The sequence below is a fragment of the Microtus oregoni genome, unplaced genomic scaffold (assembly GCF_018167655.1).
Source record: "Microtus oregoni isolate MIOR12 unplaced genomic scaffold, Mior012 000114F_ref0000099, whole genome shotgun sequence".
In the NCBI taxonomy this organism is placed as follows: Eukaryota; Metazoa; Chordata; class Mammalia; order Rodentia; family Cricetidae; genus Microtus; species Microtus oregoni.
Window position 1 is genome coordinate 2,805,022 of NW_024544743.1, and position 13,281 is coordinate 2,818,302.

Below are 13,281 nucleotides of genomic sequence, written 5' to 3' on the forward strand. Positions count from 1 at the left end.
CTGCACAAGCCCAAAGCAGTCCTTTATTAACCAATGGTATTCACAGCATACAGAGGGGAATCCCATGCCAGTTGTGGAGGCTCCCTTCTGCTGTCCTCCACCCTGTGGCAGAGAGCGGGGTTGGATTCCGAAGAACACACACGGTACAATGATCGAGATAGTCACATTCTATCCCCTGTCTCTAAGCCAGCAAGTTCACAGCAGCCAATCGTGGCTTTCTGTTGTGTCTGTTCCTCTATTCTGCTGCAGGAGGGGGACGTGGGAATTAACTGATTGTGTATAAGTTGTTGCAAAATTGATGTGTGTGTGTGTTTCTTCCCTGGCTTCTGCTGCTGAGGCAAGTGTCTGTGTGGTGAAGCGTCCACTCTTGAATATCAAAATATTATTCTTCATTAGCCTCCTCACTCCTACCCCATCTTCACGGGAGTGAATAAAGCCGTCACAAATATCCATGATGCTCCCTTACATAGCCATTCTTCAGCAGGTGTCTAGAAATGTGAGGGGTGGGTGGCCCCTTCCTCTGTCAGCCAGAAAGAAGGGAGAAGGCAGAGGTTGATCCGGAAGGCTCCTCCTGTGTTTCACTAACCCCCCTCCCCCCGCCCCCCAGGACACTGGGTCTTGAACTCACGTGGTCTCACTCTCTCTTTGGACACACATGATTTTGTACTTCTTCCTTTCTGATTTCCTTCGTATGTGGGAAGGAGATTCTGGTTGCGTGTTCTGTGCTGCAGAAGATGCTTCGTCTGCGAGAAAAGGCAGCTCAGATCAAACTGCCTTTAGTAAAAGGCTTCAGTAGCTGAAAAGTCAGCGACGTAGTTTTAGGCTGGACTTAATTCACCACTTGGTAGTGTTCCCACAGACCTGGTTCCTTTCCCTCCACAGGCACCCCACTGCAGAGGTTGCCCCTAAACCCTAAGCTGTTCTCCTAATGCTCCCACATAGCTGGCAGTCACTCTGGGGTTATATATAGTTCAGTGTTCATAAAAAGAGTCTCATAAAGACCATCTCCCCATTGTCTGGAAGGTCATAGCAAGTCTATCACTGGAGCCAGAAGAATGCACTGCATTGGTTGGCTCGGCCTAGATCGTATTTGGGAGTGGAGTATTTGGGGGTGGAGTCAGCAGCCCAGAACCACAGAAAACCCTCGTGTGGGTCTTGTTTCTTTAGGTGTTGTGGTGTTTAATATTGATGCTAGAAATATATCTCTGAAGACAGAGCCTTGACTGTTCTGTGCTGAGATCCTGCTCTCCATCCCTCCCCCCTTCCTTGTTATGTGTCTAGACATGCTGAAGAAGAGTTGTTGAAACAGGTCAGATGTGAGTGCGTGAAATGGGAGGAAAAGAGTGTAGACAGACTGGCTACCTGTTCAATCAAATATGTTTTATTACTTATGACGTTATTCAGACAGACTGGCTACCTGTTCAATCAAATATGTTTTACTCCTTATGACGTTATTCAGACAGACTGGCTACCTGTTCAATCAAATATGTTTTACTCCTTATGATGTTATTCAGACAGACTGGCTACCTGTTCAATCAAATATGTTTTATTACTTATGACGTTATTCAGACAGACTGGCTACCTGTTCAATCAACTATGTTTTACTCCTTATGATGTTATTCAGACAGACTGGCTACCTGTTCAATCAACTATGTTTTACTCCTTATGACGTTATTCAGACAGACTGGCTACCTGTTCAATCAACTATGTTTTACTCCTTATGACGTTATTCAGACAGACTGGCTACCTGTTCAATCAACTATGTTTTACTCCTTATGACGTTATTCAGACAGACTGGCTACCTGTTCAATCAACTATGTTTTACTCCTTATGACGTTATTCAGACAGACTGGCTACCTGTTCAATCAACTATGTTTTACTCCTTATGACGTTATTCAGACAGACTGGCTACCTGTTCAATCAAATATGTTTTACTCCTTATGACGTTATTCAGACAGACTGGCTACCTGTTCAATCAACTATGTTTTACTCCTTATGACGTTATTCAGACAGACTGGCTACCTGTTCAATCAACTATGTTTTACTCCTTATGACGTTATTCAGACAGACTGGCTACCTGTTCAATCAACTATGTTTTACTCCTTATGACGTTATTCAGACAGACTGGCTACCTGTTCAATCAACTATGTTTTACTCCTTATGACGTTATTCAGACAGACTGGCTACCTGTTCAATCAACTATGTTTTACTCCTTATGACGTTATTCAGACAGACTGGCTACCTGTTCAATCAACTATGTTTTACTCCTTATGACGTTATTCAGACAGACTGGCTACCTGTTCAATCAACTATGTTTTACTCCTTATGACGTTATTCAGACAGACTGGCTACCTGTTCAATCAACTATGTTTTACTCCTTATGACGTTATTCAGACAGACTGGCTACCTGTTCAATCAACTATGTTTTACTCCTTATGACGTTATTCAGACAGACTGGCTACCTGTTCAATCAAATATGTTTTACTCCTTATGACGTTATTCAGACAGACTGGCTACCTGTTCAATCAACTATGTTTTACTCCTTATGACGTTATTCAGACAGACTGGCTACCTGTTCAATCAACTATGTTTTACTCCTTATGACGTTATTCAGACAGACTGGCTACCTGTTCAATCAACTATGTTTTACTCCTTATGACGTTATTCAGACAGACTGGCTACCTGTTCAATCAACTATGTTTTACTCCTTATGACGTTATTCAGACAGACTGGCTACCTGTTCAATCAACTATGTTTTACTCCTTATGACGTTATTCAGACAGACTGGCTACCTGTTCAATCAACTATGTTTTACTCCTTATGACGTTATTCAGACAGACTGGCTACCTGTTCAATCAACTATGTTTTACTCCTTATGACGTTATTCAGACAGACTGGCTACCTGTTCAATCAACTATGTTTTACTCCTTATGACGTTATTCAGACAGACTGGCTACCTGTTCAATCAACTATGTTTTACTCCTTATGACGTTATTCAGACAGACTGGCTACCTGTTCAATCAACTATGTTTTACTCCTTATGACGTTATTCAGACAGACTGGCTACCTGTTCAATCAACTATGTTTTACTCCTTATGACGTTATTCAGACAGACTGGCTACCTGTTCAATCAACTATGTTTTACTCCTTATGACGTTATTCAGACAGACTGGCTACCTGTTCAATCAACTATGTTTTACTCCTTATGACGTTATTCAGACAGACTGGCTACCTGTTCAATCAACTATGTTTTACTCCTTATGACGTTATTCAGACAGACTGGCTACCTGTTCAATCAACTATGTTTTACTCCTTATGACGTTATTCAGACAGACTGGCTACCTGTTCAATCAAATATGTTTTACTCCTTATGACGTTATTCAGACAGACTGGCTACCTGTTCAATCAACTATGTTTTACTCCTTATGACGTTATTCAGACAGACTGGCTACCTGTTCAATCAAATATGTTTTACTACTTATGACGTTATTCAGACAGACTGGCTACCTGTTCAATCAACTATGTTTTACTCCTTATGACGTTATTCAGACAGACTGGCTACCTGTTCAATCAACTATGTTTTACTCCTTATGACGTTATTCAGAAGGAATGGGCCCAGTCAAGCTGCACCACGCACAATAAGAAGCATGCCTGCCCCCTTTGTTAACTGTCAACCTTTTGACCTTCCCTAGTCACGGTTTTGCCATATACCCACTCCCATGCTACGTCCTTGCTCAGATTCTGTCTCTAGTGAGAGACCTAAACACTATCCCATCTTTCTCTGCCAGCGGACAGTTCGCGGTGGTGAAGAAATGCCGTGAGAAAAGCACTGGTCTTCAGTATGCGGCCAAGTTCATCAAGAAAAGGAGGACCAAGTCCAGCCGACGGGGTGTGAGTCGTGAGGACATCGAACGGGAAGTCAGCATCCTGAAGGAGATCCGCCACCCGAACGTCATCACCCTGCATGAGGTCTATGAGAACAAGACCGATGTCATTCTGATCCTGGAGCTGTGAGTGTCTCTGTGGTGTGTGGAAGAGATTGTGGGGAGGGACATGGGTCTGCATAGGCCATAGTTAGCCCAACTGGACCATTGTTGAGAGCAGTCCTGAGCCGCCTGCCCGAGACTTAGTGACATAGAGTCACCTGGAATATTTTACGAGAATCATTTCCATTAACAAAGTGACACGCGATTTGCAAGAGAGTACCCAGATCTTGGGACTCATCTCTTTTCTAAAGTTTAACTCTGTTTGCTGTAAGTACATTATGTAGGGGTTCTCCTTTCTGAGGTTCATCTATGTTTACCATAAGCAGATTTCTTGAAGGGGTTCTCCATAACCTTCATGCATGTTTTCCCCCGACTCTCTGCCCTGTTTTTCTGCCTTTCTCCCTCCATTCTCCTTTCTCTTTCCTCTTAATCTTTAAAGCACACCCTGCTTTTAGCTGTGGGACTGTCAGCGCTAATTCCAGGAACGGGTGAAGTTGAAGCTGAGCTCCGGGCGGTGATTACAGGACTCTCTAAGCGTGTGCCCATCCAGTGTCATGGTGGGCAGCTGATTGACAAGCATTGTTCTGAACTGTTTCTGGTTTCCACCTCCTGTCCCTCCTCTCCCTGGATTCCTGCCTGCATGTGCTGTATGGGGACCCACTGTGACCAAGTCCAGCAGCCCCTTCTGGCAGGAGAGAGGAAGAAGCCACTCAGAATTCTCAGAGAGTCTCTCTATGGCATGTGGATGTCCACCTGAGGGAAGAGGGATGTGTAATGCTAAGGCCTGAGAGCTGATGCTGGGTGGTCCCCTGTGGTGACAAGTCCTATTTATTCCCTGGGAGGTTCCTGAGTCCTGATGTGTCCACTCTGTTTGGTGCTAAGGCCTGAGAGCTGATGCTGTGTGGTCCCCTGTGGTGACAAGTCCTATCCATTCCCTGGGAGGTTCCTGAGTCCTGATGTGTCCACTCACTGTTCAACAGCTCCCTTCCTTTGTACATAAACTGGCCCCATGCAGCTTCTTTTAATCTTTTGATTTTCTAAACTTCTTGTTCTGTAGTAAATGATGCTAGAGGAAGGTCGGCTCCCTATAGTCCCCTCGGTCTCTCCCCATACTCCTAGGTGCTCCAGCATCCCTCAGGCTGTTTTGTAATCAGCCCCATCTCCGCGTCCTAACCCCAGATGCTATGCCAGTGGAATTGACACAAGTGTGAACTCTGAAACCAGTGCCCCTCACTCAGTGTAAGACTTGCACACTTACACACACTCTTCCTTTTAAACTGCCTAGTAGCCCTCCATCACCGGGGTGGAGTGCTTGTTTCTGCTTCCACCACCCAGTGGGCACATGGGCTGTCTCTAGTCCTTCACAGCCAGGAGCTACACTGTCTCCAGCCCTCACAGACTGACACAAACACAGTTCTCCACATTTCCTGGGTCAGCACTTAGGAGTGGGGTTGCTGGGGTGAGTGAGGACCCCACAAGCAACTGGCAGGCTTGTTTTTCCAAGGATGAAGTTTCACTTTTCAGCCTCTCCAGCAGTAGGTAGCTTTGGCTGCCCTGCTAGCCCCAGCTTCGGCAGTGTTTATGTTTTTAATTGCAGGCATGTGATTAGGTGCCTGGAAGCATGCAGCTTTATGTTGCTGACTGTGTTGTGACCTTGAATATAACTTGTGGAAATTCCGTGGGAGCAGCAGGAGTTTGGAAGTGGATGGGAGGGTTATATGGCTCCATCCTCACAGGGTCAGGCACATCGCCACCGATTCCCGCCGCTCCTGGAGCTGATGGTCTCGCCTCCTCACCCATCTATTATGTGCAGTTCTGGTGGTTACAGCTGCTCAGACATTTGGTTAAAAGCTCTGAGTGATTTTGCATGATGTCAACATGTGAATTGGCTAGACCTAGGGAAGCAGACAGCTTTCCATAGGATGGGTGAGCCTTATCCAATCAGCTGAAGGCTCTGCTAGAACAAAATGACCAGTCCTTCCTTGAGTAAGAGACACTACTGGAACCACCCTGCAGGGATTGAGAAGGGACCTCTGCTGAGCTCAGGGTGGATACTATGTTACAGGGATTGAGAAGGGACATCTGCTGAGCTCAGGGTGGATACTATGTTGTTTGTTTGTTTGTGTTTAAGGCACATTAGTCAGACTTTAGGCCAAGTTCTGCTCTTCCGTTCCTTGCAACTCTGAAAAATAGCTTTAAGACAGTAACTTCCCCTCCTGCGCTTGCTTCACGGCAGAAGAGTTACCGTTGCACTGAAGTGCAGAATAAACATGCAGGAGGCACAGGTGACATCCCACCATCACGACTTTGCATCCTCCACACGCCATTGTTCCCTAATGAAGTCATGCCGAAACAAAGATCCCTTCTGCCTATGTTCTCGCCCACCCACCTCATTGCATGGTTGAGCCACTCCAAAACTTGAATGTGTGCTTGAATCATTCCATCATGCACTTTGTCACCCCGTGAGCAGTGGAACCGAACTGAGAGAACTTAGCTTTTTCGTGGCTGTGACCTTGGAAATACCTGAGCAGATGGACTTTGAAAGGAGGGAAGGTTTTGTTTTGATTCAGAGTTTCAGAGGCTTTAGTCCATGGCTGCTTGACCTTGTCTCGTGGTGGACTGGGTAGGCAGCATGCCGTGGTGGAGAGCATGCTGGAGCCAGGAAATAGAGAGTGAGGAGGGACTACGGCTAGAGGACCCATGGACGGCATCCTCCAATGACCTTACATCCCTCACTAATCACCTTCTAAAGCTTAACCACCTGCCTGCAGCAGCCTAGCGAACACAAGGGGTCTGATAGACACTTCTGATCCAAGTATGAATGCTGTGTCTAAATGCGTGGTGATGTCCATCAGAGGGACTGACATCTAGCAGTACATTGTAAAGGGTTGGATGTTTTGTTTGTTTGTATTTGTGAGGGAACACATATGTGGATGACAGCATGTGTGTGAGGCCAGAGTTTTATACAGATGTCTTCCTTAATTGCTTTCTTTAATCATGCTAACCAAAACAAATAAACAAACAAAAAACACCCAATGTAGGATTTTTTGTGCTAACCATGTTATATTAGCCGCATCCACGCTGTTGTATCTGGAGCTGTGGACAATTCTTCTTGAGAGTCTGAGATTCCTCCCTTGGTGAACAGCAGGTTTTTTTTAGTTCTCTTTGGGTTTGGCAAAGTAGTAAGTTCTGGGATGAAGTTGCTCCTGACAGACAGGTTGTATTCAAATATTACTGTGTATCAGACACCTTCCGTAAGATCATTGCTCATCCAACCCTTTACTTCTTAGCCAAACCCAGAGGTGAAATTGTGCACAGGAATTGTGCCTTCCTGCTATTATACACTGGTGTGAGGCACACACATTTGTCCGCCTGGCCCAGAACTGGGAACATATTTCAGAGACAAAGGCCAAGAATAAATCAATGCTTCCAGGCAAAGTGGCAAATTGGAGGGGGAGCTGATAGAGACGGATGCCAGAGGCTTCTCCCACGGTGCCTGTGAACAGAGGAACTCCGAGACTTCCCCCATGGTCTCTCCTGCTGGCACATTTGCTCATTCCTCCCCGAGGCTGAGCTCTTATGACATTTTGGACCTTTGCTTTTGTTTGCCAAGGCAATTTCGAGAGCTCCTTCTGGTACCCTACTCCTTAGATATCTGTTATTAGCCAAGAGCAGAGACAACAAGAGCAATTGGCAGCAACCTCCGCCTTTCACAACAGATCAAATCACACAGTAAATGACTTTCCACTCAGGTGAGCTCTTGAGCAATAAACCCTGCATGTGTGTATCTTGTACATTCTCTCTTCTTGCCAGCCTGGCTGAAAAGTGTTCCCTAGGTTATTATTATACTTTTACTCCCTTAGGTGCATGGCTTGATTCTTGAACAGCCATGTGTGTCTAAACTCTTGGATATGTGGTTTGAAGGCTCTGTTCATGGTCTCTTATTCTGCCTTCTGGAATCAATGTACCTGCTTGTTCTTCTTTATTGATCTTTGTTCCCTTCGGAAAAGTTGACTCTGCCCTCTGTTCCTCTTTGGCTTATGAAAGACTTCTGTTTAGGCTTCCTCACATATGCTGCACAGTGCTTTAATATGTATGAACTTCAAGACACTTAACTATGACCTCCTAGAATAATCCAGCCCCCAAGATTGTATCACTAGGTCTCTCAGAAGCCCCACAAGCATCCTCCAGGGATCTCATCGACATTTTCACCCAGATGGGTCTCCTCAAACTTCAACGCTCTCATGTGAGCTTCTGGTCTCCTCCCCCTTGCCCCTGTCTCCCCTGTCTCCCCTGTCTCTCTTTTTGCCTTTCTATCTACCCTTTGACATCTTTCATATTTTTAGAAGTCACCTTTGAAGTGTATTGCCCATGCATTTACTAGACTATGTGTGTGTTTTTATCCTTTAATGAACTAAAAGCTTTCTGGGTCTGTGTTAGAGTTTCCCTTATTTGTTCTTATGCATCAACTATCTAGGAGATGTGCAGGCTAACGCAGTGCCTAGTGAAAGTGGCTCAAGTCCTGTCAGTCTAGGAGATTAGCTGGGAGATGGCTGTCTAGTCCTTAGGGACAACAATGAGAGTCTTGTCTAGGTGAGGACATTGGGGTGAAAAGAAGGAATGCCCAACGGCATTGCCGACCAAGGCCCTGCTTGCTTATGGCCTGCCATGGTTGAAGTAGTCTTTCTTCTTTCATGGGAACAGGCAGATTGACTGCACTGGGACGTGGGGAGTTGTGTTCATACTGGGTGTATAGGTTGGAGCAAGCTGACTGGAAGGATGGCCAGTAGATGGGACTGCAGGGCATAGCAGTTGAAAGCTATTGTGGGCCTCACTCTGATACCAGTATCACTCAGACGTGGGTGGCAGAATTTGCTATAGATGTATAACACAATCCTGCCTATCAGATGTTAAATTGGTGTTAGAGAAGGGAAGGGGGGCAGACAGACAGAAGAGTCTTTCAGGGGATCAAAGGTTGACTTGCTCAAGATGGAGTTCCCTTTCCTGGACCTGAACTCTGTTGCTGAGAGGAGCATCTAGATCTCATCCCCATCCTTGAGTGGCTCTGCTGGGCATACCTCTCTACTCTCAGGGCTGCAGACCGCTCCTTCCCTCTCTTAGCAGAGGTGGTCAGAGGCTCTCTTCACTTCCTACCCACTCTTCAGGGTTCCTGATCCCTCCCCTTCCCTGCCCTTGATCCCCATGATTAACCCCAGGGGGGCTGGGCTTCTTAGCAACAGGGAGGAAGTTAGGGGAAGTCTTCATACCCACAAGTGAATTTCACTTCTAAAATTCTTCTCTTCCTCTTAAAATGTGTCCTCAAACCGAGGGGAAAGGCCTCCTGCCCTGTGCACGTAGAAGCCCAGCTCTCCAGATCTGCATCTCAGGGCAGCATGGTCCTTTCCTTGGCTGTGTGTGCTAAAGGGCTGCTGGTCTTTTGGCCTGAGTTTCCAGATCATTAACAGTAATCAGCAACTGTCATTTTAACTCCTTCACTAGAGAGTTCAACCCAGTCAGGAAGGAGGGGCCGAAGTCACACAGCCCCTGGGTAATCGCTTTCCCTTCTGTTTAGCTAGACAAGATAAATTGGTTTGGGGATCATCCTCCATCTATGGCTGCCCTAGCTTGGTTTATGTCCCACCGGCCTTTTGTTCTAATACCAGTTATAATTACCCAAGCTGAAGAGAGGCCTGGCTGCCCCTGCTTTTCATTTGCCCCACTTTCAATTGGCCTAATTCTTTATGTGGGTTTCCAAAGCTTGGGCTGAAGCCATTAAAGTGAAAAGAGGCTTGGCTTATGCTGCAGGGCTTTCTGGCTGTCAGGTTATTCGTTTCCCCTGGAATGAGTACATTTCTTTAGTTCAGGAAGTGTGCATGGCCCAAGTGCATGGCAGATCTCCTCCTCCACAGTAGTGCCTACAGCAATGCTGCTCCTGAACTTTCCTCACTGGTGCTTTCAGTGTGGCCATTGAATTAGGTCACTGGGCTAAATGGATGAGGCTGTCTCGGCCTGGAGATGACCATCTTCAGGGTCAAGCTAGGGCACCAGGTAGCATTGTATATGACTTTCCTCCTCAGCATAACGTAAACTCACCACCATCTTGGGGGTCCCCCACATAAGAGTTCAGCATTTACCTTACCCCATCCTGGCCTTAGTGATCTTGGGAGGTGCAGTATCCGTAATGTCATTGTCATGATGAGGTGGGGAGTGTGTGGTGATGGTGTTTCTGTCACCCATGCTCCTGTAAACAAGCCCAGTAGACTTACTGGTTCACTAAGTTGGTCTTGGGTGGAGTCTTGATTTTGTTCACCTGTTGGGTAAACAGATGTTTGCTCATGACTCCCCAGGGAAACCGGTACAGTGCCAAGGGCCCATGCAGGCAATCTAAGGACTATGAGTCTCTCTCTACCTACCTGCACCCCCCATAGTGACACAGCACTGAACTCTAAGATGCAGACCCAGAGGGACATGTGTTTCCTAATGGGCTTCCTGCCTGACACCCTGCTACTCAAGTTCCTCTTTTCTGAGGCCAACTACAGTATAAATTTCTGCATCTAAACTTCTCCAGAGAGGAAAGTCGGTATTGACTGCTGTGTGCATGTTTCTCTTCTCTCTTTCTCTCCCGTCTTCTGGGCTGGAGGACCAGACACAGGGCCTGGAGTACTCCAGTCCGTACTTCAGAGCCACACTCCCAACGTGACATTTTCTGAATATTTTCCAACTTTATATCTCTCTAAGGCCATCTGTATGTAGTCTTTGGGTTGATGGATGGGGTGGCCCTGCCTCACGCTTTGGGTATTAAACTTACTCTCAGTCCTCTAGATGAGCAGCTGAGCATTCACTTGGAACTTGGGCTTCCTTCCTAGCTTGCCTGACTTTGCTTTTTTCTAATCTGAATTTGCTCATGATGTCATCTGACATACTTGGGACCCTGGCCTGTCTCTAAATTGCAAATGAGGCCTGGTGTTGGAAGGAGGAGGCCGCTTGTTGGTTTTCGGCTGGTTAGCTCCAAAATAATCACACAGAAACTATATTATTTAAAACATTGCTTGGCCAATTGCTTAAGTGTATTGCTAGCTAGCTCTTACATTTAGAATTAACCCATCTCCATTATTTTATATTTTCTCGTGGCCTAATGGCAAGGTTCCAACATCTGTCTCTGGCAGGGCTCCACCTCCTTTCTCCTAGCATTCAGTTTAGTTTTCCCCACCTGGCTCTGTACCCCTATAGCTCTGTTATAGGCCTAAAGCAGTTTCTTTATTAGCCAATGATATTCACAGCATACAGAGGGGAATCCCACATTCAAAGCTCCTAATGGCTGTAACCAGAAACCGGAGGGAGGTTCCTTCCCCTCACAGCACAGAAATGCCCTAAGGCTTCACCTATCTGGGGCTCTTTCCTGACAGTTGAGGGAGGTTCCCCTTACATCACCGTGGTGCCCTAAGGCTTCACCTATCTGGGGCTCTTCCCTGACAGTTCCATCCTCTGGTTCTTTGGAACATCCTGAGAGGTTTGATCAGGCCATTGTCCGCTGAACTGTAGATTTTTCTCCTTGAAGTTTTTCCCTATTCCCAGTTGAACTGACGAGCTCCATCATCGTCTCTAGGAACTTGAAACAAATTCTTCCTTCATCTGTTTGGAATAATTTCATGCCAGCTCCCGCATCCATTCCTGTTTACCCTTCCTTCTGGTCCCTGGTAGATAAGAAGATGCAGGTGGAGAATCAGAAACAGAGCAAGCTTCTGATCTGGGGGAGGAAGGGCTTTGGTTTATGACAATCCTTTGTAGGTGTGACAGCCACCTACCTGAGACGCCCTGTAGGGTGTGATGTGTAACAGGCCGTAGTGACATCTCCCAGGAGCTAGGGAGGCTTTCTCCTCTGAAGCTATCTCTTACGACTTGTGTGTGAACCCAGAGCACATTTTCAAGGTTGATTATTGCAGTGATCTGTGCAATGGGTAAAGGGAAAGTGGAGTCTATTCACTGACCTAGGAAGAGAAAAACAAAATGGGATTTTATAGATGCTTCATTGTATTACATATACTTTCTCATGTTAAAAAACAGAAAATAAAGATTTTTTTAAAAAGTATCTCATTTAGCTAAGAACTGTGGCCTCTTATTTGAGAGTCTGGCTCAACAAAATGCTTTTGGCTGCTTGGCCTTGGGCTTCAGTGTGCAGTCAACTCAGGTCTTGACGAGGCTTTCTGGTTGCTGGTGGGACGTGAGGCTGTGGTTTGTGCAGTGTTTGCTACTGCTGCATCCTCTTAGCAGCTCAGTGATGTGGTCTGGCCCGCATTGGTGGTGCCTGCTACTGCGGCTGCTAAACCATGATGCTTTTCTGGCTGTATGTCTTCATCTTCATTCTGGAAGAAAGTTATGATTCTGCCTTCTCATTCATGAGTGAGAACAGCTATTGCAGGAAACTGTCGGTTTTCCATATTGACCACGTTTTGATTCTAGAGCACTGATTCTTCATCCAGACTGTAGAAGACAGGATTTTTTTTTTTAAAGTCAGATTTTCTTATTTACTTATTTGTGTGTGTGTGTGTGTGTGTGTACAAGGTGCACATGTGTGTGAGCAAGCTTGTATATGTATGCCATGCCATACTTAGAGAGTTGAGAGGACAACTTTGGGAAGTCAGTTCTCTTCCATTATGTGGGTTTCAGAGATGGAATGCAGGTTGTCAGGGTTGGTGGCAAAGCCGTTCTCAGTGAGCCATCTCTTAGGCCCTTATAGAGACATTCTATTCTAGGATATCAGGAGAGCGTGGGTGGAGGCTTGTGTGGGATGTGTTGGAGGCCATGATTGAAGTGGAACAACACACATCACTTTCTGCCACACTCCTGGCTAGAAGGAGGCCTGGATTCATAGAATGTGCACTTTCACCATGCTCACATATGTGTACATGTGTGTGTGTGTGTGCGTGCGCGTGCGTGTGCGTGCGCGCCTCCAGACATACAGAATCTTAAAATGCCAGAGCTGGATAATTGAGAGGTCCTTGTCTTAAGTGTGTGTGGTCAGTGTGCACCAAGATCATCTTAAAGACCATGTTAAATACAGATTCTGGGACCTAGTCAAGCAGGTATGAGGAAATCACATTTAAAAATGTCCCTAATTATTAGGTTAAGGGACCCACTGGACTGAATTTCTCAACTCCTCATTTTATAGATAGTAAAATTAGGGTCCAGTCACCCACATCCAAGGACACAGTTGGTGCTAAGGCCCGTTCAGACTCGTGGCAGGCCACTCCCAGACATGTCCCCTGGAGCCTGTCCACAGTAGAGCATACGTGGC

At 46.1% G+C, this 13,281-nt stretch overlaps 1 protein-coding gene across 1 annotated transcript in view; it reads left to right on the top strand.

Moving 5' to 3' along the window:
• The window catches only part of LOC121443896 (death-associated protein kinase 1-like), a gene marked incomplete at its 3' end in the record, with an annotated part of 122,008 nt that overhangs the window by 86,784 nt on the left and 21,943 nt on the right, over positions 1-13,281 (top strand). The window contains exon 3 of the mRNA XM_041645648.1: positions 3,789-4,010. Coding sequence (XP_041501582.1) covers positions 3,789-4,010 — 222 coding nt within the window. The remainder of the gene's footprint in view (positions 1-3,788; positions 4,011-13,281) is intronic.